The 26740-nt window shown below is 36.8% G+C and overlaps 1 protein-coding gene and 1 long non-coding RNA gene across 3 annotated transcripts; both read left to right on the forward strand.

Moving 5' to 3' along the window:
* Positions 1-344: 344 nt before the first annotated feature.
* On the forward strand, positions 345-26740 carry LOC100248919 (phosphatidate cytidylyltransferase 4, chloroplastic). Its single transcript, XM_010663378.3, has 7 exons — positions 345-701; positions 1665-1966; positions 7354-7544; positions 11120-11244; positions 12196-12329; positions 13913-14028; positions 26215-26740. Exons 1-7 carry the CDS (start codon positions 468-470, stop codon positions 26304-26306), a joined length of 1194 nt encoding a protein of 397 aa, XP_010661680.1. The 5' UTR covers positions 345-467; the 3' UTR covers positions 26307-26740.
* Positions 19265-25025, forward strand: LOC104881875 (uncharacterized). 2 transcript variants are annotated; one of them, XR_787784.3, is made up of 3 exons: positions 19265-24170; positions 24276-24604; positions 24693-25025. It is a non-coding gene; the product is annotated as an uncharacterized LOC104881875 (long non-coding RNA). The 2 variants fall into 2 exon arrangements; XR_002032017.2 differs by lacking the exon at positions 19265-24170 and having other exon boundaries at positions 24178-24604.

Here is a 26740-nt window from a genome sequence, read left to right on the forward strand (position 1 = left end):
TTTCAAAATAATTTTTAAATCATCAATATAATTTTTGTTTATTTATAATTTAAAAATATAAAATAATATTGATTTTTTAATTATTTATAAAAGAGTTTTAAAAAAACAATGAAAAATCCAAAAATTGTTAAATAAGAGAGAATGTGTTAATAGGAGCATGTAAAGAGTGTTAGAATAAGGACAAAAATGAGTGAAAGGGGTATTTGTGTCTATTACCATCTCATATCCTTGTAATTATCGGGCTCAATTAGGGTGAAAACCTAATTCTCCCAAAATCAGTTAATAAATATTAGATATTTTATTTTATTTTTAAAATTACTAGAATACTGGAAATTTTAATTTTTAAAAATATATATATTAGAGAGGATCGCGAGAATTGGATGTGACCCAAAAACCGGTGGGAAAGAGAATGTAATGGACAATCAGATATACTCAGACTCTTTGGACAAGTGTTTTCTTCGATTTTGATGGCATCATACATCGAAATCGATCGGTACGGTCTCATTCCTCTTGCCGTCGCCCCTCTCCCTTGCCGTCGCCCCTCCTCGAAAACCCTAGTTCTCACTCGCCCCTCTTCCAAATTCAGTCTCGGACTCGTTCTTCATGGGCCCAGAACCGTCTTTCGCATCAACAGCCGCCGGTTCATTACGGCCGTGGCGAGGACTGAACCGGACCGGCGCGGTGAGGACAGTGCCAGGGAGGTACTTCAATTTTGTGTGTTTGACAATTGATTTGTTTTTTTTTTGGTGGTTGAGAAAAAATATTGGAAAAGATGTAAATTCCTGAATCCTTTTCCCAAAAGAAATGGGAGATTTTTTCTCCGGGAGGTGCACATGGCGTGTTGGGTTCAGTTGGGTGGATTTTCTGGCAAACCAAACGGGAACCTGAAGTTCTGAAACTTAAAGTTTCATTGTTTAGGAATCAAATATACATAAAGAATAAAGACAAGAATGAAAATTCTGTATTCTTTGCATTTCCTCAAGTTTTCTCGATGGACAGGTGGAGTTTAATTGATGGTAGTTACTTTCAGGTAGTGGTTCTAATAGAACCATCTGGATGGATATTTTTACGTGTGATTATGCCTTTGGGCTGTATATTCTGGTGATGAAATTGATTTTGGATTAAAATTTCACTGCCCAATTCAGTATTACTTGTCATTGGAAAAGCTGGGACTAATTCTATAAAAACTCATATATGAAAATAAGAAAGATGTATTTGCACTACGAAACCATTCAGAATAGGATTTTCAAGTTATTTGCAAATTTTGGGATATGAAGGAATGAGCATGGAATTTTGAAAATGCAAAACGCAATATTTTCCAAGTCATTTGTCCTAACTCCACGTCTACACTCATTTGGTAAGAGCACGTCAAAATATTGGATTGCGGTTGCCCCTTTGGAATGGAAGGGAAGGGAGAAATGAAGGTTATGTTAGTTGGGATGTGTAGCACTGCACCGTTAAAGTAGAAATGATAAATTTGGGTTTCAGCTGTTGGAGATATAAATTAGAGTAAATCTGGAAGGAGTAATGAAGAAGCTTCATGAAATGAGAGTACTTGGATTGCTTTTTTTATTTTATTTTTATTTTCTGTTTTCTAGTTGTTGTTATTGTTTTGATGTCGGAGGGATTTATTGAATTGAAATGCTGAGATGGGTATGTTGTAGGAAGTTGACAAAGGCCTTAAATTACCAATCAACGAAGATTTGGTTTCTGAGCATCAACAAAAAGAGAGTCAGTTTAAGAAAAGGGTTGTTTTTGGACTAGGCATTGGAATTCTAGTTGGTGGTGTTGTATTGGCTGGAGGATGGGTTTTCACAGCTGCCCTAGCTGCTGCTGTTTTTATCGGTGCACGTGAATATTTTGAGTTGGTTAGAAGTCATGGAATTACTGCAGGAATGACACCTCCTCCTCGATATGTGTCACGAGTTTGCTCTGTTATCTGTGCTGTCATGCCGTTACTTACACTGTAAGATTCATTAATAATATTTATTCTTATCGGAACAAAATGTAGCTCCTGTTATACCCTGTAATTTCATTTCTGAATTCTTATCTTTCACTACTAGAATGCTGTATGATGCAAATACCATGTATTATGTGAGTATATTGTATCTTTAATAACTGATTGCCATTTTATCTGGATTATGTCGTTAAATTTAAATGAGCATAGACATTATACTGACATGTTTGTCTGAGTGATATGTATTGCCTGGGTTTTATTTTTAATTAATTATCTACTTTTAATCTTTTGGGCTAGCAAATAAGATAACACTAGAAGCAGTAAAAGGAGGTCAAACTTGAGTACACAGGGAGTATGCAGGAACCCTTTGAAGCAACTAGGGAGTAAGAAAAATGAAAACAATTATTTTTTTTGATAGGAAAAAATGAAAACGATTATAACTAAGAGGTACTGAAAAAATGAGAACGATTATGATTAAGTGGTCCAGAAAGTCATTGAGAACTTAAGTTGCCCATAAAGTGGAGGAAGTATCATCTTCTCTTGGAACTAGATTTGACTCTTTGACATTCCCTTCCCTTAAAAATTTTTCTATTCCTTCTTTCTAAATGCACCAGGTTAAGCAAAGGGAGCTTCCTGCCATGCATGCCTTAGATTTCTTGGGACAAATTTACTAAGTTGGAAAGCACTCACCTCAAGGAATGAGGAAAATCCTAATTATACTAAAAACCACAAACCATAAGAACCAAATGGTTTGGGCTGTCGGACAATTGATGTAGGATCGTAAAAAATTCCTGCATTATGGAAGTTTATTTCCTTTTTGTATAATGAAATGAGAAATCAAAAATGAGAAAAGCAAAGGAAAGAATAGATAATGGAATTCTAGGCAATCATACAAAGACTCCTAGGCAATCACATCTAGTGTCTAAAAGCAATCACACTTTGGGAACATTGTTGAATCCATCATAATGTCTTAATATATCATCAAGGTCATATATTGAAAACTTGTATTTGACTGTAATTTTGTTTATAACAGGACCATATGCATTCGCCAATTAGCATCCTTTTTCCTAGGTGCAAGTAAAGCTGGTGCAACATACAGGCTAAAGCTCCATCTGCCTCTAGTTGCCTTAGTGTGGTTCATAGGCTCTGATACCAAATATGATGGCGGAGCATAAAAAATCCAACATTATGGACATTTTTTCTTTATTGTATAATGAAATGAGAGATCAAAGAAGACACTAAAAAAAAAAGGGAAAAAGAAAAGACAAGGGGATAGAAATGGAGGTTCAGCCAGGAGGCGAGGGTAGGGCACAACGTTGGCGGAGGAGTCGCTCCATGTCACTTGTTCTGATGTTAGGTGTGGCCTCTTCCTGGCTACTGAGAGGTGTGAGGGGGGTAGTGAGCCTCTTCCAATGGCATCGTTAACATATGACCTTGTTTAATAGGACAACTTTCCTAGTTCCTTATCTTTCCTTCTAAGAATAGGCATAGGAAATGAACACTATTGTAAAAACTAAAAGAAATAAAAACTTAGTTAACATAACAAGAAGACTAAAAGAAATAGAAAACTTATCAAAAAAAAAGAAGACTAAAAGAAATAAAAACTTGACTAAAAATAAACCACCACCTAAAATAGAAATTCAATATACACTAACTACAATAAATCCCTGGAGGAACTTAAATCATAATTGACATGTCAAATTAAGGCTTGGACATTGAGATTGGGCTTTCCCCTTTTCTTGTAAGTTCTCCAAGGATATTTCTGGCAGTGTTCCCAATCATTTGAACTAGTAAGGCCCTGTTTGTTTACACTGTTTTCTGGTTTTATTTTCAAAGGAAATAGAAATCAGTTTGAAAACATGCTTGGACATTGAGATTGGGCTTTCCCCTTTTCTTGTAAGTTCTCCAAGGATATTTCTGGCAGTGTTCCCAATCATTTGAACTAGTAAGGCCCTGTTTGTTTACACTGTTTTCTGGTTTTATTTTCAAAGGAAATAGAAATCAGTTTGAAAACATGCTTGGACAGTGTTTTCCCATTTTCATTTTTTAGAAAATGAGGTTCAAAAAATGAAAAAAAATGCAAATAAAAACATCAATTGGTGTTTTCAAAATTTTCTTAAGAAAAGTGAAAATCATTTTCTAAAAAGTTGAAGAATCTGTAAATCATGTCCTTATTCACTGTATAGTGACTAGAGCCCTTTGGGAGTTAGTCCTTGGGCTTGTAGGTGTTAAGTGGGTCTTTCCAGAATCTGTAAAGGAGGTCTTGTTTAGCTGGAGAGGTCACTGGGTGGGAAAAAAAAGGAAAAAGATTTGGAAGACCATCCCGTTATGTATATTTTGGACGGTTTGGAAAGAAAGGAATAGGTTAGCCTTTAAAGGGGGTGTGATACATAGACAGAAGCTAAAGAATTTTCTTGTTTGTAATTTGTGGGGTTGGGCTAGATTGGATATTGGAGATAACTCTCTCTCCCTTCTAGGCTTTCTAGAGTGGCTAGCTGCCACTTAGGGGAGGTGAGGTCTTCTTGGTCCCTTTTGTTTTTTGGTTGTGAGGCTTTAGTTGCCTTGTATATCTCCTGTATACTGTGTGGCTATTGGCCTCTTTTTTAATATACATTGTCTTACTTATCAAAAAAAAAAAAAGTTGAAAATAAATAAAAGATAAAATCACATAAAAGACCTTATAGGAGCCACAATATAAAAGGAATACGAATATTACAAATATGAAAGAATATTAATATGAATAAACATTATCTCATATATATTTGAAAACAAATATTATCTTAAAAGTATGGTATGGGTGTTTTGTTTAGTTATTAGACTATGGATTGTTTTTAGTGAACGTATTTTTATTTTAGAATAATTTAGTTGATAATGCTGATTCATTATAAGTATATAAGAATATTTTATTAAAGCGTTTTAAAATAAAAATAAAAATATAGTTACAAATAAAAAAGATAATGAACAAATGCAATAGAATAATGAATTATAGAATATGTATAAAATATGATATATAATATAATAATATCACATTATATGCATCATGAAAAGGTAATAATATTATACTTTATAATAATAAATCTCATAATATGAGATATGTACTATGTAAAATTTCAATTATATTTCTTCTCACAATTTTTTTTACACTAGTGAAAATTCAAAACCAAATACAAATTTTGTTTTCTAAAAGCAGTTCACTTTTCTTAATTAGATACATTTTTCAAGAAAAGAAAAAATAGGAAATAAAAATTGTTTTCAAAAAATGACAATAGGAAATGAAAACTAGAATGTGTTTTCCAAAACAAACGTGACCTAAATTGTCAAACATCTCATCCACTGTCATGTCTGTATGGAATGAATTTACAAAACACCCCCTCCCCTCTCCTAAGGCATCTAGTGGTCAATGCAGAAAAGTGTAATCTCCATAGGAATTCTTACACCGGATTGTTAAAATAACTTTTATCTAGTTGATGTTATGCCTCTTATTCTAAGGATTTGATATCCGCAATGTAGAATCTCAGTGGTTGTCCTTAAAATATCCATACAAACACACACACAATAGGCACTAACTAGGTAAGTGAAAAGATGAGAGAACAACAAAAAAGAAGCACCCTTTCTTTATTTGGAGCTAAGCCAATCAACAAAACCTATTATGATCAATGAATGATCATATATGTACACTCTGACCCATTCCAAAGAAGCACCCATTCCATGCAAAGAATCCCAACTTCATAGGTACCTAGGAATTCCAAATTATCCGTATGGAAAAAGACTTTTCATAGAACTAGGGAGGAATAGAAGGATTTGACAAAGAAATGTCACACTTGGATTCCTTACAACCAATTATTTTTTCTTTTAATAGGTTAAAGCAGTTGTATTAAAAGCGCCGAACAAAGGGCATGCAAAAGTATCCCTTCCAACCCATTCTGTCATCCTCATCTCTCCTAACTCAGTTCATTTGCAGTCTTTATAAAAAGTCATCACTCTTTCAAGTTCCACATCTTGGAATTGTCTTAATAAGCACGGAGCTTGCTCCCGCACTTCTGCTACCCATCAATCTTTAGCAGTGGTTATGGGGAATCATGTTGGGAAGGACTCTTTCAAAGGTAAGTCCCTTCACCATCTATCTTTCCAAAATCTAACTCTTCTTCCATTGGCAACCATGAAATGAGATTTACTTTTAAAGACCTTTCACCCGTTTCTAATTACCTTCCATAAATTCACCCTATAACTATCCCTCACACCCCTTGTGCACCATCCCTTTTCTTCTTCCTCAAAAACTTTTCTACTATAACACGTTTCCATAAGGACTCTCTTTTAGTTGTAAATCTCTAGCTCCACTTGCCAGGGAGAGTCTTGTTTAGACCAGAGATATTTCTAATATCGAGAGTACCATAATTTTTGTTCGGGTGGGCAATGGACCACTTTCCTAGATGGGGTTTCTTCTTAAGTGTGGCCCCACCCTAGAGAAAATTTCTTTGAATCTGTTGTAATCACAAACTCGCCGTTTTCATGTTGTCCTTAAATAAAATTACCCATAAATGTATTTGGAAATTCTTTAGATTGGAGAAGGTTTAAAGCTTTTTCTTTTCTCAAATCTCCAATGTACATAGTATAAACTCTTAGGAGTGGCTTTGTTTTCATTTTAAGTCTGATTTCGATGCCTATAATTCTGGGGTTAAGTGTGACATTCCAAGTATTAAGATCAACATGGTTTGCTAAGTGAGCTGCTCTCACTCAAGTTTGTGAGCCATCATTTGGAAGGCTGATGTTGGTCATCATATTCAAAATCTCTCTTCAATTTTCTGTTGTTTTTCCACCAGCAGTTCTTTTAGTAGGCAAGAAAATAATTTGTTTAAAGCACCTTGTACATGTCTCTACAGCGACTTGGAGCCAGAATGGTATTCAAATCTTATTCAAAATAATACCAATACTCAGAACCAGAATGAGCTGCAAAAATTTGATGTCTTGTGATTGTGGTTCTCTCTCTCTCTCTCTCTCTCTTCATCATATCTGTGCTCTATTCTTGTGCAAGATCCTCAGGTTTCTGTGAACATTGGCATCAACTAACTGGTTTTTGGTCGCTTATTTATGTTTACAGTTCTTCTTTGAGTACCAAATGGAATTTATTTATTTTTTAAAGCAGAGTACTTTTATGGCACTTCTGTGCTTCTTTTGGGTAATAATTGTCAAATTATTTAAAAAGCCAATACATTTGCCTGATATGATATATAGTATACTAGCAACAAAGAATTCGCAAGTTTGATTTGTGAAAGGATTTTTTTGGAAGATCGGTTTTTTCATCTATGTTTTGCGCATATATAACTCTAGGTTTGAGACTCATTTATGTTGGCTTCTAGTTTCTTTATTTCTGATTACTGTTTCACTTGTATGGTCAGGTACTTTGGTAACATTGATGTTTCCGTGACATCTGCTGCCTTTTTTGTTGCTATGGCATTGCTTTTGCAGAGGGGAAATCCTCGTTTTGCTCAGCTTAGTAGTGCCATGTTTGGGCTATTTTATTGTGGTTATCTTCCTTGTTTCTGGGTTAAGCTTCGATGTGGTTTAGCAGCTCCTGCCTTAAACACCAGTAAGAAGTGCTTCTTTTTTTCTCTTATCTTCTATAAATTTGAATATTCAAAGCAACCTACATCTGAGCAAATTTTATCTAGGCATGAATTGTCTTTAGTAAATGCATCTCATGAAGATGGTTGTACAGGTTGTACAGAATGGTCGATATCAGGCAAACGGATCTTTTTCATTTTTGCATCCCTAGCTTCTCTACCGGGGAGGGCAATCATAATGACATTTGGTTGAAATTTATTCTACTAACCATTATTCTCAGCATAAAAATCCTTCGAATATTTTATAGCTTAGGCAATTTAGATGTTTAGGGTGGTTGGTTATTTAGCCAGTATTGAAATAATTCTCTATATGTATTCATGTGCTATGACATCCATGCATCTGTTTACAAATCTTATTTATACTGAAAATCCACAGTTTTTGTCTAAATTGACTCGGGCCATGTTAGCATGCACAGTGACTTTTGGTAGCTATTTTGGAATCTATATATATATGTGTGTGTGTGTGTGTGTGTTGTTGATTTGGTTACTGGGATATGCATCCATTGGCAGATAAGTCACATGCCACTTTTGATTTCTCTAGGAATGGCATCATTTTTTTTTCAGTCTCCTTTTTGGTAACTTATTGTACCTTATCAATAGAGGTATCTAAGACATTTTTTTAATATATAAGTGGGAAAGATTACTCGTGCTAATCAGATGAAGACAAGTGAAAGGGTTTCTATAATCAAGGATGAAAACTTTTTGAGTTAGTGGCATATAATTCTAGCTTGTGCTATGTCCTTGCTCCTGGAAAATTTGAGGAGTTTGAAGCAGTTAATATCGTAATTTTTCTCTAGTTGGGATTCCATAATTCTTGGTACAACTGAAATGTCTTTGATATGTATTTTCTGCTTATGAATTTTCCTACTCAATTCATTTGTCTGGATTCATGAACATAAGAATATTGAAAAGGCTTTAAAATGGGGAAGCACAACCCAAGTAAAAAATTATCTACTCACTTGACCGTATATAAAATTATTAGCAGTTTCATGACTAGTCTAGGAGTATCTCTTCAGTCAGTGCTTTGATCATCTCAAGTTTTCTGATCAATTCATCAAGAAGACTCTATTGAGCATTTGAGGTAGCTCGGGATTTTGGGTTTGAACAATGAAGAGGTCTCTATGTTTGAAGGATTAATTTGGATAGAAGTGTCTCGAGAAGCCAAAAAGAAGGCGAGTGCATAAAAAGTCCATGAAAAAACAATGTGGTTTGTCCGAACTATATCTAAGCTAAGTGCATTTGGGGCTTGATTTTGGCAGTGTGGTCTGGACCTTTGCATATATGTTCCAGACTTGATGTACACAATGTTTTTTGCCAATGTGATCTAGGCCTTGACTAAAGAAGTTCAGACAATATCTAAGCCAAATGCTCATTTTCTCAACGTGGTTTGGACCTTGTTTAAAGAAGTTTGGACTATATTTGGCAGAATGCCTTTTCTCCTTGTTACTTCATTGAAGTCCCAACCTTTCACTAAAGAGGTCCAGACCATGTCAAGCTGAAGGTGAATTTGTGGGTGTTTTGGGTATGGTAGAGAATTGGTCTTCAGGCAAAGGTTGTTTAACATTGGTCTTGAGTCTTTTTACATGGGAAGGTTCCCAAAATCCCAACTGAGATTTAATCTATAGATTGAATGTTTTGATTTTGGTAAGAATTCTTGGAAATTTTTGAAGTGTTTTGGGAGAATTCTTGAAGGAAAGGTTTTGACATTTGACACTTCAAGTTGACTATGATTTCATCTTTGATTGGGAAAAAATTTCAAAGAATATTCAAATTGTGTTAACATGTTGAAGATCTTAAGCAAGGAAAGATCTTTTGGTGAATTTGGAAGTTCATTTATGGGGAAGATTTTGGAAAGTTTGATTTTTACTTTGGGATATTTGATTTGATCTCTTAGGTTTCAAGACATATTATTATGGAAAGATTATGTTTGACTTAGGTTTCAAGACATTATTATGGAAAGATTATGTTTAACTTTGGAAGATTTGACATTTTAGCATCAAGTATAGAATATTTGAAGATGAATATTAGGGAAGATCATTCTTAATTGATGTTTGCCTATGAATATGGGTTGATATTTCAATTGGGAGAGATCTTGTGCTTGTCTAGGAATGTTTTCGAAAACAATTCTCAAAAAAGTTTTTGAGAACAATTTTCAAATATTTTTCGGAACAAAAGTCTGTTTGAGGACTTGGAATGTTTTTCAACCTGTTTTATGTATTTTCAAATATTTCTTATAAATAACTTTTATGTGTGGTGTTTATTTTCAATCATTCTCCATATTTATACAATCATTTTTTAAAATAGGCTCCAAAAAACAAGTGAAAACAATGAAAATTTGTTCTCAAAAAAGACTGTTTTCAAAACAAGTTCACATAAAAACTATTTCTGTTAAAAAGTTGTCAAACGTGTTTTCGAATCTGGAAAACAGTTCAGAAACAGGATTCTTAATTCTCAGAATTTTATTGACGAAATTATTGAGAGGGCATTCATCTTTGAGATCTGGTTGCTGATCCTTCTCATCTTGGAATTAGTATTAAAGATTGATTGAAGATCTACAGGCTGAGATTGATTAGTTGAAGCTGTTGTTGATGAGAAAATCTCAACCACTGCTTGAGTGCTTTGGTGAGACACCAGGGTAGCATCTGTAAGTTCCAGCAGATCTTAGTGGGAGAACTGAGAGCTGTGCTTGTTGTTTGCAGAATAAGGTTAGAAGTGAAGAGGCTTAAGGTGGCACAACCAAATAGAGTCAAGGGGATTGAAAGCTTAGGTTAGTAAGACTAGTCTTGTATTCGTATTTTCAATAGTGGAATGCTCATAACCTTGGATAGGCTCATGGTTTTCACCTCAAGTTGACGATTCCGCGTAAATCTGTCTTGTGCGTTTGTGATCTGATTTCTTATTATTTGCATCACATAACCACCAATATTACAGCACACATAAAGCTGTATATAATTAAGAAATATAAAGGAAGATTAATTTTAAGCAAATCAAAATCAGCAAAGAGTCAAGAAGATTACACTGCAGAAGAGCATGAAAATCCTTATATTAGAATAACCCCAAGATTTTCGTAAATTAATACAACCCATTTCTTATTTTAAAATTATTTTTATTATTAACTTGTTTTGGTTTTTTGCATCTATGGCCCCTCACTTGGGACCCTTATGAATGAGACTGAGAATCTGAGTGCTTTACTTTTCGAGTATTCATTTTGGTTTCTGACGCAAGTAGCCACCAAAAAAATGCTCTTATTTTCACTTTTACTAAACCATATGGTGTTCTGTGTGATATCCTGTGAATTACCCACCCATTTTTTATTATTATATTCAATTTTCCCTCTCGTATGAAATGTTAATTTGTAGTTCTCTAGCTTGCTGATTTTGTGGATTATGCAACAGCTTTTGTTTGCTTTAGATGAAACTTGACCATTGGATGTTTTGTATTGAACACCTGCATGTGGGCCCACAGCTTTGTGTATATTCTGAGCCTGTGGATCTGCTTTATGCTTTGCCAGCTGTTTCCTAACCAGGGTTATTTTTGGTAGGAATAGGAACGGCTTGGCCTTTTCTTCTTGGTGGTCAAGCTCATTGGACAGTGGGTCTTGTGGTAACCTTGATTTCTATCAGCAGTATAATTGCAGCAGATACATATGCTTTTCTTGGGGGCAAGGTATTGATGCACCTAAATTTGCCAGGTTGTGTAACTATCATACTGTACTATTATATTATATGTTCTAAAAAGGAATGCTTATCATATTTGGCATCTTCTTATAATTCTTTTGGAAGTGTGACCTTTTAAAATCTGCATTAATTACAGAAGTTATAAATTGGCCATGTTATGTAATCTTTAACTAGGTGTTCCATTAGCTATGGCTTATAATTGACTAGTCATTACTATACTTACTTCCTTGGAGAAAAAACCACTCGTCACTAAACCATGAAAATGGAATTCCTCCAGTTTGATCTGTTTTGTCACAAATGAAATTAGTTACCAAGTTCCTTACAAAAGCATTCTAGGTTATGTGCTAAAGCCTGTTATTTATCTTCCATACTTGTCCTTTCAATAATTGATTAGTTTTTAATCTTTTTATTAACCTTTTTTTTTCTCTGTATTTAAGTGGTAAGTTAATACTTAATTCCTTCAAAATAGATGAGTGATTTTGGTGGAATTTCTTATTATTTGAATATTTGGTTTAAATTGAATTTATTGGTCTTTTAACTATTTCTCCTTAACGGTTGTTTTTTATGATAAAGTTTTAGAAATTGGATAAGTCAACAATTAAGATAGTTTTTTTTTTTTTTTTTACCTTCCCCCTTTGACCCATATAATGAAGTATTTAAATGATATAAGCTTCCCCATTTCTCTTGATTTGTGTTATGAAACGTATAGAAACAATTTACTAATTTTATAAGGTTGTAAGGCACAAGAACTTTGTATTGCTCAGCTGTTGTGCAGCTGCAAAAAAGAGTTATAGGATGCATAACTTTCTAATTTGCTGTTAATTTCCTTCCATTCATTTCATTCTTTATGCCATTATTAGAACTTAACTTGGATGACTTCTTAAATTCATAATGTTCTCTTTACCAACATGAACTGAGATTATTTTGTTTTGTAATGCAGGCATTTGGTCGAACACCACTCACCAATATTAGTCCAAAGAAGACATGGGAGGGAGTTATTGCAGGCTTAGGTGGTTGTATAGCCACTTCTGTTATATTGTCAAAGATTTTCCGCTGGCCAACATCTTTATCAAGGTATCTAGTCTTTTAGCAGACTTGAAATGGCTAACTCTCTCTCATATAAAACTAACAAGCTAATGCTCTTTTTCTTGACAAAAAAAAATAATAATAATAGAATTAAATTCCTACAGCTATTTATGCCAAAATCATTGCTAACTTGTCCGAAATTTGAAAATAATATGTATAATCCCCATATCAATGAGGTCATCAGCCCCAGGAATCTTCAAACCATTTTCTGTTATGAACACTCTTTATAGACTCTATATGGTAAGTTTAGTAACAATAGTACCTTTGCATTTTGACACCAATCCAAGTCATTTACTTAATCGTGACTTGTGCTTTCCATTTGCAAACTGAAATGAACAATTTTTAGCTTTATTTTCTGTCTAGAGACATTTGATTCAGGAGTTAGGATGAACCCATCCTATCTGTTACAAGGATGCAAATATTGTGATATATCACCAAAATTTTGGCGAAAAATCATATGTATCAGTGTGCCCAATGTGATATTTAGGGAAGAAATTTGGTCCAACCGTTATTTTTGTGATTTTTTTCTTTTTTTCCTGATTTATCGCTGATATTCTGGTGACTTTCCACACTTCTCCATGCCATGCGCTGCTCCCACACTTATCCACTCCATGTGCCAAATGAAAAAAATTAATAGCATGTGAGTGACTCAAACTTGAGGCCCATAATTTGGAATGGTGGCAAGGTACCACCAGGGCAAGACTGCCCTTGTTAAGATGTGTACAAATAATGTATATATAATGTTTGTTTATGACGTATGTAATTTTAAAATTCCATTTAAGTTATTATTTAAAATATAAAAAACCATTTGTAAATAAAATTATAAATATTTTAAATAAAAAATAACCATACAAATATAACTATATTTTTATATCCTTGAATATATCTAAATTAGATACATCATTATTTTAGCATTAAATATATTCTTAAGTTCTGTATATTATTGTCGAACACAAATTTTTTCTTATATATATATATAATAAAATAATATTAATATATGTATTATTATTATTTATTTTATCATTTATTAGAGTTTTTTTTAAATTTCTATAAGTTTTAATCAATTTTCATCCACATGGGATATTTCTATAAAATCTAATCACCCATATTTCTGCAATTTCCGACGTTCTAATCCTTGATGTGTTGTAGTGAAGCATTCATCATTTGAATGGTCCCATTTCAGAGATTTTTTGGGCTAGAAGCTTTATTTGTTTGATGATCCTGTTTCTTATTGATCTTCTCATATTTAGATTTCTTTGGGGTCCAAATACTTGATTGGGAGGTGTAAATATTCATAACGCGTGCAATAAAGTGTACTTTTATATTGCATTTTCATCATAGTTATTAGTGTGGAAGAATACTGTTGGATTAGATAATTAAAGTAACTTGTTTGAGAAACTGCTAGTTCTCTTCCTTCTGGTGTCCAAAGTGGAGTCTTTTTCCTCCTTTTGCTTTCTGGATCTTTTTCATATGAAGTTGATTCAGGTCTGTTTTGAACTTTTACTTAATGTCCAAAAATGAAAAATTTTGTGTTGACTAGCATTTAACTCATCTTCTTTGACTGCTGTCAGTGCAATAGCTTTTGGATTTCTGAATTTCTTTGGATCTCTTTTTGGGGACCTTACTGAGTCAATGATCAAACGTGATGCGGGTGTCAAAGACTCCGGGTCTCTTATTCCTGGGCATGGTAATCACCTTTTACTCGTATAATTGATTGCTGTGATGAGGCACTGAACCATTTTTTGACTCTTTGTTGATGTACTAGCTCCTGTTCTAGTAATTAAACAAACTGTTTTGCTCATTTCTGATTGGGAAAAGAATGTTCTGTTTTGCCACCTGATCTTTTCCACTGGGAGTTTGGTATTTGGCTTAATATTTTGTTTACGTAAATGTTCAGATTTTCTGTATATAATTCTCATTATCTTATTTATTCAATACATAAATTGTCAACTTCTGCAATTTCTTGCTCTGCTATTGGAAAAAGGGAATAATAATAATAATTATAATATGTTACATACTTCATTTTCTCTGTTGCCTCATTGTCTGGCCTAAAATTTTTTCATCATTTTGCAATTTTGAATTATATCTTTCATCCTGGATTCAGATAGAGTGTCTATTCACCAGAAAATGCAGCGAGGAAAGAGAAAGGAGTAGGAGAGTGGGACTGGGACTTATTGAGAGGAGAGGAATGGGAGTAGAATGTAAATTTTTTTTTATTAAGGGCCTCCTTTGTCCAAGTAAATTCAGAGACACCTGTCACACCCTGCTCCAAATGGCCCTCCCTTGAGTTTATATAGGGAGCAGGAAGCTTCTAGAACCTCTTGGAGCAATCCACACTATTGCAATGTCTCCTAGCCTAGTATAGAGATGTGTGGACATCTCTAGGAAGATGAAGAAGTGGGCTGACAAGAAGAGGCAACATGGGGAGTATCGAGTTGGAGACTTGGTACTTGTCAAGCTCCTTCTTCAACAGTTCAAGTCCCTAAGGCCAGTACATAAAGGCCTTGTGAGGAGATACGAAGACCCCTCTACTATCTTGGGACGAGTTGACAAGGTGTCCTACAGGGTCGAGTTGCCTTTGAGGTTGAAGATTTGTCATGTCTTTCATGTGAGCTACTTGAAGCCCTACCATGAAGACAAGGATGATCCAAGCCAAGGGTTATCAAAAAAGGTACCTACAACCGTTGTGACCTTTTACGACGCATATCATCGCACACTAAGTTATAAGGAGATGAGGTGTGCCTCCTGCTATGAAGTAGTGAAATGGAAGGGACTACCAAAGAGCCAGGCTAGCAGGGAGCATGCGGACGCACTATAGCAATTCCAAGAGCAAATCAAGCAGTTCTGGGTAGAAGGAGCAATGAGGACATTTGCGACATAGGTGGGGGAGAGTGTCACACCCTACTTCAAATGACCCTCTTTGGAGCTTATATAGGCAGCAGGAAGCTTTTGGAACTTCCTGGAGCAATCCACACTTGTCCATTGGTGGAAGAATGTGGAAGACTCTAAAGAAGCTTAGAGATGTCTACACGTCTCTACACTAGGCTAGGAGACATTGGAATAGTGTGGGGCATTCTAGAATATTCTAGAGTCCTCTTGTACATAGACTTATGTAGGATGTTTTAGAAAATTCTTGATTTGTAAGAAACCCTCTAAGGTTCTACAAAGTTCTTAAGAGAGAGTTCCTAAGGTGCCTATAAATAGGTGAGGGTCTCATTTGGTCAAGACATCAAGCAAGTGAGATTCGAAAGCATTGTAAGCATTCTTTTAAGCAATAAAGCTTCCTTTTCTTTAAGTGTTGCCTATGGTTTTCTTAGCTTCCAAGCCGTGTGCATACTTAGCCTAGGTAGCTAAGTTCGTGAGGGAAAGGCTGACTTAGCAACATCGAGCGGGTTGAAGTTGTCTAAGTGCTGCACATGAGCTTAGGAAAAGCCTAAGTCCGTGACACACTGCTAGCTTACCCAAGTGATGGGTATGTTAGAGCACCTTTGAATTATTATTTATTTATAAGACATGTATTATCGAATAATTGAGGTGGAACTTCTTTTCTTTTTTTTCTTTTTAATTTTTTTTTATAGGTAATACATGCATTTTATAATTACAAAAGGGTCTTAAATATAATGTGACATCCACATTGCTTGGGAAGGTGAGAGTTCCTGATAGTCATAAGGGGTGATGCCTCTAAAACAAGTGGATGCGCATTAGAGCCATGAGGGTATTGGGCCCAAAGCCAACAATGTCCATACCAAGGTTTTCAAAGGCGTATCTCAGGTGCGCCTTAGGGCGAGGCGAGGCAAAAACGCCCTGACACGTAAATAATAAAACGCAATGCGAGAAAGGCGTACGCCTTTTCCACCGAGGCGTGTCTGAGGCGCGCCTTGATTGCGCCTTTTACGCTCTGAGAAGAAGGCGCACGCGTTGTAGAAGCTGATGTGGCCATGAAGAAATTTAAAAAAAAAAACCCTAACTGATCCCTAAAGCAAAACCCGAGTCCTGATTGAAGGCAAACAAAAATTGGGAGAAAAACTCCAAAAGGAAACCCTACTTGAATTGGTAGCGACCAATCCAGAGCATCTTCTCCGACAACGACCAATCGCAGAGCATCTTCTCCGGCGGCGATCCTTCTCGTTCATCTCCAGGTATGTCGCGATCTCCCTTTCTTCGTGTCTCCGATGCTTCCCCCTCTCGGCTTCATCTTGTTCTCCATCTGCCATGGTTTTCTTCATCTTCCATGGCAGTCGACTTGACGCAGAGAGGCTGGCTCTCTCTTGGCAGTCGGGGTCTCCTTCTCGTTCTTATTCATCAAATTTTTTTTTTTTTTAATCAAATGCCATCCAATTTAAAAAATAAAATGGTGCGTAGTACACACACCCTCAATATAATGCGGCCGTTTGTGACTCCTCTTTCACATGTTGAAACCGAGGTGCGATCGCCCTCCTCTTCTCAGTTCCCACCCGCCCAACCAATCGGCAATCACCTCTTTTTTTTTTAATTACAAAAATATAATCATATTTCACAGGTGAAAAACCTTTCTTTCCTTGATGGTGTGTTTGGTTCACGAAATATTTATTTTTTTATAAAAATAAATAAAATTAGTTTAAAATATACACTTAATTTAATAATTATAAATTTATTTTTTATTTCTTTTTTTCTATTTTTCCAAGGTATTCACTCTTATATTTTGTCTTCACTCTTATAAGTATATTTTTTATTTCTTATTTTTTTTAAAATGAAATATAACATTCATTTCCTTATTAAATGGAATTTAGATTATAAAAATATCTCTTCCCTTTTATGTGTATGATTTTAAAATTCTTCTAAAACAAATATTGGTTTTTTAAAATTAAAACCAATTAAATTTTGAATTTCATTTTTAAATTCCTTTCAATTATGTCTTGTTATTATTTTTTAGTCAATTATATTATTATATAGTGTTGAGAGAGAGAGAAAGAAGAAAAACCTTAATTCTCATTCATGTAATGTCTACTTACAATTGAGAGATATATATATACAAGGCTAGGAGTCCTAACTACCATACATGTGACCTATATTAACAAGGAAAGATAATATACTATATATACATTATATTCAACACTCCCCCTCAAGCTGGAGCATATACGTCATATGCACCAAGCTTGTTACAAATATATTTAATCGTAGGACCTCTGAGAGATTTAGTGAAGATGTCTGCTAGTTGATCATTTGAATTGACAAAACTTGTAGCAATACATCCTGATGCGATCTTCTCTCTAATAAAATGACAGTCAACTTCAATATGCTTGGTCCTTTCATGAAAGACTGGATTGGATGCAATATGTAATGCGGCCTGGTTATCACAGATGAGTTTCATCTGTTCATCCTTTCCAAATCTCAACTCCTGAAGAAGATGTCTCAACCATATGAGTTCACATGTTGCCAAAGCCATAGCTCGATACTCGGCTTCAGCGCTAGATCTGGCCACTACATCTTGTTTCTTACTCTTCCAAGATATTAGATTACCTCCAATAAAAACACAGTACCCTGAAGTGGAACGTCTATCTGTGGGTGAGCCAGCCCAATCTGCATCTGTGTAACCAACAACTTGAGTATGACCTCTATTCTGGTACAATACACCTTGGCCTGGTGTACTTTTGATATATCGAAGAATACGGATTACGGCATCCCAATGGCTATCACATGGTGACTGTAGGAATTGACTAACAACACTCACAGGAAAAGAAATGTTTGGACGAGTAATGGTGAGATAGTTCAATTTACCTACGAGCCGTCGATATCTCCCGGGGTCTCCTAAAGGCTCCCCCTGTCCTGGTACAAGTTTGACATTCGGATCCATAGGTGTGTCTACCGGTTTACAGTCTAACATACCGGTTTCTTCCAGGATGTCTAAAGCATACTTCCTTTGGGAAAGGACCACACCAGAACTGGATTGAGCTATCTCAATTCCCAAGAAATACTTGAGTTTCCCCAAGTCTTTGGTCTGAAAGTGGGTAAAAAGATGTTGCTTTAGTTTCTGAATACCATCCTGATCACTGCCTGTAATGACGATGTCGTCCACATAAACAACCAGATAAATACACTGCCCCAAGGAGTTATGATGATAAAAAACTGAATGGTCTGCTGTACTGCGAAGCATGCCAAACTCTTGAACAACAGAACTAAAACGGCTAAACCATGCTCGAGGAGATTGTTTCAAGCCATATAGAGAACGGCGAGGAGATTGTTTCAAGCCATATAGAGAACGGCGTAACCTGCACACTAAACCAGACTCCCCCTGAGCAACAAAACCAGGAGGTTGCTCCATATAAACTTCCTCGGCAAGATCACCATGAAGGAAGGCATTTTTAATATCCAACTGATAAAGAGGCCAAGAACACATAGCAGCCATGGAGAGAAGCAAACGGACAGAAGCAATCTTGGCAACAGGTGAGAATGTGTCACCATAATCAGAACCATAAACTTGAGTATAGCCTTTAGCAACTAAGCGGGCCTTAAGGCGATCAACCTGACCATCAGGACCAACCTTAACTGCATAGACCCAACGACAACCAACTGTAGATTTACCAGAGGGTAAAACAACAAGATCCCAAGTGCCATTAGAGTGCAGAGCAGCCATTTCATCCACCATTGCCTGTCGCCAGCCTGGATGGGAAAGAGCTTCATGGGTGCTCTTTGGAAGAGAAACAGAGGATATAGCAGAAACAAAAGCAGAATAGGGTGAAGATAATCGATGATAACTCAAAAAATTGTAAATAGGATGAGGATTATGAGTAGAGCGAGTACCTTTCCGAACAGCAATGGGTAAGTCATTAGGAGAAGGCAGAGCCGGGGCAGGTGAAGCCGAAGGGATAGGAAGTGAGTCAGCAGGTGCCTCAGGAAAAGGGAGAGGAGCAACGACACGAGGGCGACGATGATAAACCTGAAGTGGTCGAGGGGGCATAGCATCAGGTGGGGAGACAATGGGAATGGGCAAGACTTCAGAAACAGGAAGAGACTCAGAAGTGGTGGAAAAGAATGGTGAGTCCTCAAAGAAGGTGACATCAGCGGAGATAAAGTATCGATGAGTCTCAAGGGAATAACAACGATAACCCTTCTGAAGTCTGGAATATCCCAAGAAGAGGCACTTCATGGCTTTGGCGGAAAGCTTGTCCTGTCCAGGAGTGAGAATATGAACAAAGCAAGTACAACCAAAGACACGAGGAGGAAGGAAATAAAGTGGTTGGTCAGGGAAAAGAAGGGAGTGAGGAATCTGATCGTGTAAGACAGAGGAGGGCATACGATTAATCAAATAACAAGCGGTAAGAACAGCGTCCCCCCAAAAACGAAAAGGAACGTGACTATGGAGGAGGAGAGTACGAGCTGTCTCAACAAGATGTCGATTCTTGCGTTCAGCTACCCCATTTTGTTGAGGAGTATGAGCACAAGAAGACTGATGAAGAATCCCATGATGAGACATAAACGAAGTAAATTGGGCTGAAAAATATTCCCTGGCATTGTCACTGCGTAACACACGAATAGAAATATTGAACTGGGTTTGGATTTCAGTATAAAATTTCTGGAAAATAGAGAATAACTCAGCTCGATTTTTCATTAAAAATAACCAAGTACATCGAGAATAGTCATCAATGAAAGTGACAAAATACTGAAATCCTAAAGTAGATGCAGTCCGACAAGGACCCCAAACATCAGTGTGGACAAGCTCAAAAGGAGACTTTGCCCGATTATTCAAACGCTTTGGGAACGAGACACGAGTATGTTTCCCAAGCTGACATGACTCACACGGAAGCGACGACAAAGTGGAAAAACGAGGAACCATCTTCTGGAACTTGGAGAGACTAGGGTGGCCCAGACGATTGTGAATGAGGAGAGGAGCATCAGTGGAAATGCAAACTGCAGGAGATGAATCTGAGGTGAGGTGATAGAGGCCTTGAGACTCACGTCCTATGCCAATCGTCTTCCCCGTACTCTGGTCCTGCAAGGTCACAAATTTATCAGAAAAGGTAATAGAACAATTAAGAGTACGAGTGATTTTGCTGATGGAAATAAGATTAAAAGGACATTCAGGAGTATAAAGGACAGAAGTGAGAGGTAGAGAAGGCAGAGGAAGGGCCAAACCAATACCTTTAGCCACAGTTTGAGAACCATTAGCTAAGGTAACAGTAGGTAAATCAGAGGTAGTAGTAATAGAGGAGAAAAGATCCTTATTACCAGATAGGTGATCAGATGCTCCAGAATCTAGAATCCAGGGTCCAAGAGAAGATGTGTGGGTAAGGCAGGCAGAGGCATTACCAGGCTGGGCAACAGAGGCAATAGAAGCCTGAGATGTCTGAGATGCGGAGGAGCTCGGAGGCTGAGGCAGCGGAGAATCAGAGGACTGGGCCATATGGGCAGTGCGAGGAGGTCTTCCATGTAACTGATAGCAACGATCGCGAGTGTGGCCAAGTTTATTGCAATAGGTGCAATGAGGACGTTGGCCTCTCCCTCGGGTACCACTGCGTCCTCCTCGAGAGGTAGTTTGAGAAACTAGCACAGAAGAATTTGAAGCGCTATCAGATGGCAAAGTCTGAGTGGACGAGATACGGAGGAGGCGAGCAAACACATCATCCAAGGACGGAACTGATGAACTACCAAGAATCTGATCACGAATAGGCTCAAGATCCGGACTGAGGCCAATAAGAGTAAGGACCATGAAGAACTTGTCAAGCTGTGTTTGTTGAGCCCCAACATCAGGAGTAAGAGGCATCACAGTCAAGAACTGCTCTTTAAGAGAGGCAATCTGACCAATATAAGTAGATAGATCCAAGTCCTGTTGGCTGAGATGGACAATAGCAGAAGCCACCTTATAAAGACGCTGGATATCATTCGTGTATAATCCTTTGGCCTGAGTCCAAAATTTAAAACAAGTTTTATAGGCCTGAAGATGAAGAAGAATCCGGGGATCAACCGATTGCCATAATACACTACATAACTGTGCATCTATCTTCCTCCACTGTACGCGGTCAACCTCAGGGATATCTGCCTCCTGGGTAACCAAGTGATCCTCATATCCTTGACCCATAAACCAAAGTTCAACAGAGGCAGACCAGGAAAGATAATTTTCACTACCAACCAATTTCTCTGAGGTAATCATAGGAGATCCAGAGATAACAGAGGTAAAGATCTGATTTTTGGTGGTCATATTCACGTATTTGGATCGAAGAGAGCCCTAATACGGCTTCAGATTGCGGCGTGGCACCACCGAAAAAGGGAGACGGCCTCAGATCGCGACGTGGTACCACCAGAAAGGTAGAAGAACACTTCCCAAGGCACGTGCAGGGATTGGGGTGGAGAGAAAGTAGCCGGAACTTCGCCGGAAAGGCTGTTTGGAGGGCTGACGGAGACAAAAATCCCCAAAAGAGGTACGTGCAGGGCTCGGATGGGAGAACCAGGTAGGTAGGGATGCTGGTCGGCGGCAGACGAGGCTGGAGGAGGAGGCGCGTCGCCGGAAAAGGCCTCACGCGCCCTCACGCGCCGGCGCGTGAGATGCAGTCGCCGACCGGAAAATGGCGCGTGGCCGGCGCGTGGATCCTCTTTTGGTGCCGGTGCCTTCACAAAAGTTGGAGATCTCCTCCAGGCGCTCCTTCTGGTATGGTCGGTGTCGGAAAAATAGGTCGCCGGAAAAGTTCGCCGGAAAGTTCGCCGGAAAATTTTGCCGGCGGTGAGTGGTTTCTAACGACGTTCCGACTGACCGGAAAGTATTGGGAGATGGGGAAGGTGACCGGAATGAAACACGGTCACCGGAAGGTTGCCCGGAGTTGATGACACGGGAAACAGGAAAGAATTAGGTTTTCTTCCCTAGCTCTGATACCATGTTGAGAGAGAGAGAAAGAAGAAAAACCTTAATTCTCATTCATGTAATGTCTACTTACAATTGAGAGATATATATATACAAGGCTAGGAGTCCTAACTACCATACATGTGACCTATATTAACAAGGAAAGATAATATACTATAAATACATTATATTCAACATATAGAAATTTGAATATTATTATTGGTGTTTTTTTTTTTAGAATGAGTTCCTCCGATTTGAAAAATTCAAGAAAAGATTTTGTGTGGAAGTATGTTATTGAAGTTGCCGGGGAGTAATATTTAAGATGTAAATTTTGCAATCAAAGATGCACGGGAGGGGTGAATAGACTCAAGCATCACTTAGCCGGAACTCATCATGGTATGAAACCATGCAACAAGGTTAGTGAAGATGCTAGATTGGAATGCAAAGAGCCAATTTTAAGGATCAAAAAACGAAAAGAAATGAATTGCTCCAAGAAATTGGTACGGGTCCAACTTCAATGCATGAGAGTGCCTTGTCTAAAACAATAGGGACATTAGGGAGTGGGGAACCTATGGATAAATTTACCACTTCACAACCTAGACAAACTACTTTGAATTCAAAGTGGAAGCAAGAAGAAAGGAAGGAAGTGTGTAGAAAAATTGGTAGGTTCATGTATTCAAAAGGTCTCCCATTCAACACTGTGAATGATCCTTATTGGTTTCCTACGATAGATGCTGTTGCAAATTTTGGGCCCGGGTTTAAGCCTCCATCTATGCATGAATTGAGGACATGGATTCTTAAAGAAGAGGTGAATGACCTAAGTATCATTATGGAAGATCACAAAAAAACTTGGAAACAATATGGATGTTCAATTATGTCAGATGGTTGGACAGATGGAAAGAGTAGGTGTCTTATCAATTTTTTGGTGAATAGTCCTACTGGCACTTGGTTTATGAAATCAATTGATGCTTCTGATACAATAAAAAATGGGGAATTGATGTTCAAATATCTTGATGAGGTGGTTGAAGAAATTGGAGAGGAGAATGTTGTGCAAGTCATCACTGATAATGCCTCTAATTATGTGAATGCTGGAATGAGGCTTATGGAAAAAAAGGAGAAAATTGTGGTGGACTCCTTGTGCTGCTCATTGTATTGATTTGATGTTGGAGGATATTGGAAAGCTAAATGTTCATGCTACTACACTATCTCGAGCTAGGCAAGTAGTGAAGTTCATATATGGGCATACTTGGGTTCTTAGCTTGATGAGAACATTTACAAAAAATCATGAACTTCTTCGTCCCGCAATTACACGATTTGCTACTGCATTTCTTACTCTCCAAAGTCTTTATAAGCAAAAGCAAACTCTTATAGCAATGTTCTCATCAGAAAAATGGTGTTCAAGCACATGGGCTAAAAAGGTAGAAGGTGTGAAAACTCGAAGTACAGTGTTGTTTGATCCAAATTTTTGGCCTCATGTTGCTTTTTGCATAAAGATCACTGTTCCATTAGTTAGTGTCTTGAGAGAGGTTGATTCAGAGAAAAGACCAGCCATGGGTTATATTTATGAGTTGATGGATTCAGCTAAGGAGAAGATTGCATTTAATTGTTGGGGTGTGGAGAGAAAATATGGCCCAATTTGGAGAAAAATTGATGCAAGATGGACTCCGCAACTTCATTGACCTTTACATGCTGCGGGTTATTATCTTAATCCTCAATTGCGGTATGGAGATAAGTTCTCTAATGTTGATGAGGTGAGGAAGGGATTATTTGAATGCAATGATAGGATGTTGGATTATCAAGAACGTTTAAAAGCTGACATTCAGTTAGACTCATATGACCAAGCAATGGGTGAATTTGGGAGTCGTATTGCAATTGATTCTCGAACATTAAGAAGTCCTACAAGTTGGTGGATGCGTTTTGGGGGTTCAACACCGGAGTTGCAAAAGTTTGCTATTCGAGTCCTTAGCCTTACTTGTAGTGCTTCAGGATGTGAAAGAAATTGGAGCACATTTGAGTCGGTAATACTTCTATTTTTGTAAATTTTTTTACATATATTTCTATGTCAATGTTAGAGAACCTTATTTCATTTTAACACATAAATTTGATACTTTTATTATTTGTAGATCCATACAAAAAAAAGAAATAGACTTGAACATCAAAGGTTGAATGCTCTAGTGTATGTAAGATACAACACTAGATTGAGAGAGCGAAGTTTACAAAGCAAAACAAAATGTTGATCCGATTTTGGTAGAGGAGATTGATTCGGATGATGAATGGATTTCGGAGAAAGAAGATCCCCTCCTCTCCCTTGATCTTTGTTGGCTTCAAGATAATGAGTTATTCAGTGTTGATGCCATTAGAGCTGTGTCATCCGACTCCCAAGAGACTGAAACATCATCGGATCACATGGTTTCTTCACATTCCTACAAAAGGAAACATAATGAAGTACCAAGTAAGTACTCAAAAATTGAAGTCATAAATTTGATTAAATTTAATAAAAAAACTTATAATATTTACACTTAATTAATTCTTTATGCTAGGTACAAGTGGAGGCAAAGGCAAAGAGAAGGAGTTGAATTTGACACCAATTGATGAAGATGAAGATTTACATGAAATGGAGATACATGATAGTGGACATTTTCCTACTATTGATACATTGGATGAGGATGATGATGACCTTGAGGATGAGGATTTAAGTTGAAACAATTGACTCTAGTTGTTATTTTATGACTTAGTTATGGATTTTTTGTAAAAGTTTAGAACTATTATTATGGTTGACTCTATTTTCTATTTCATGACTTAGTTATAGTTTTTTGTTAAAGTTTGAAACTATTAGTATAGTTGAATCTAGAATCTATTTTATGACTTTGTTATGGTTTTTTTGTGAAAGTAGGGTACTAGTATGCTTTTTTTATTATGATTCTAATGAATTGTTTTCATGTTTCTATTTATGCTATTTTATTTTATATATTTAAAAATATTAATTAATTATATAATGTGAGGCTTAAAAAGCTTACGCCTCAACACCTCGAGGCTTACGCCTCGTCTCACGAACACAAAAACGCCTCGCCTTACGCTTTCGCCTTTAAAAACTTTGGTCCATACATGATGGTAGGTCAAAGCCAATTCTTAAGTCGGAAAGTATTTAGAGTCAAGAGTTTGTGAGCTGTAGGCTCGCATGGACATTGAGCCTGTATGTTTTCATATGTGATGCTTCTAAAATATGTGGACATGTTTTAAAACCGTAGGAGTGGTGGGGCCTAAAGTGATCAATATTCAAACATGATGTCTGTTCATGACATAAAATAGATTATCATGGGTTCGTTAATGTAGCCTTGAATGAAAAGAAGAATGCTAATTAGAACTATGATTAAAATGAAATAGTGTGATATTCTTCAGTATTTTTTGTAATGACATTCCCTTGATGTTTGTGATAGTAGCCTTTGATAATCTTAGAATTGGCTTCTCTAGATAATCTTGAAACACCATGTACTACGTTTTGGATTACGTTTCTCATCTATTTCTGGGTACATGGTGTAAGTTGTAGATCAGCACCTCAAGTGTGAGCTACTGAAATTAGTCTGCATTATTTTAAACTTCAGAAGTATACCAAAAGACAATCACATGCTAAATTCTGGTACTTAGGCCAATGGAAGACAAGAATTGGGATGCTAGAAGGGAAGAAAAGATGGAGATGGTATGGTAATATGTGCTCCACATGGCTGGGCAGAATTTAAAACATTTGTTGCATTCTTTTTCCAGCCTTTAATAGTTTGCCTTTAGGAAAAGGTGTCTTGAATCCAGTAATCTTCCATTTTGCATAGGGATTTTTTTGCAGTTTCTTTCTGGAGTCGTTTTTATGAATGGCATATCAATTCATCGCATAAGGCACTCATCTGATTAATACTTTGGACCATCATTATCTCTTGTTTTCATTCGGGTGTTAGAGTTTGGAACTTTTGTCTTGCATCTTAGAAATAATCATCATTTGCTTGTTTAGATTCCAGCAATTCTTTGGGAATTCCCTTGTTCGTGAAAAACTGATAAGGTACTTATTTACAGGTGGAATACTTGATAGAGCGGATAGTTACATTTTCACTGGTGCACTTGCATACTCCTTTGTCAAAACCTTCCTGCCACTTTATGGAGTTTGATTTTCAAAATTGTGACCATTGCCAAAGGGGAAAAATACAAATGAAAGTGGGAAATTTCTTGTTATCCATCTGGAAACTGGAGCAAACACAAGCATTTATGCTTGATAAATGTGGAGAGGTTCGCAGGCAAAAGAAACATGATGTAAAATGTATCACAGATTCACAATAGCTGTTTTCAACTCAAGCAGACTGTAATTCTTTCCTGAATCCCAGATTGAGCAGTAAGTACATTCTTTCTGTAAGCTTTTTGTGAATGACATGAGATATACTGAACCCTGCCATGTTCCATTGATGTGGGACTTACGCGTTAAGATGATGCAACTAGAGCCGGGTGCAGATATTGTAATTGTTTGCAAGGCCAATGCCAGCTTGCTTGTAGAGATTTATGAAGTTCATTTTGTTGGAATGGAAATGAGTTATTTATCTTCTTCTGA

The sequence above is a fragment of the Vitis vinifera genome, chromosome 15 (assembly GCF_030704535.1).
Source record: "Vitis vinifera cultivar Pinot Noir 40024 chromosome 15, ASM3070453v1".
NCBI classification, from domain to species: Eukaryota; Viridiplantae; Streptophyta; class Magnoliopsida; order Vitales; family Vitaceae; genus Vitis; species Vitis vinifera.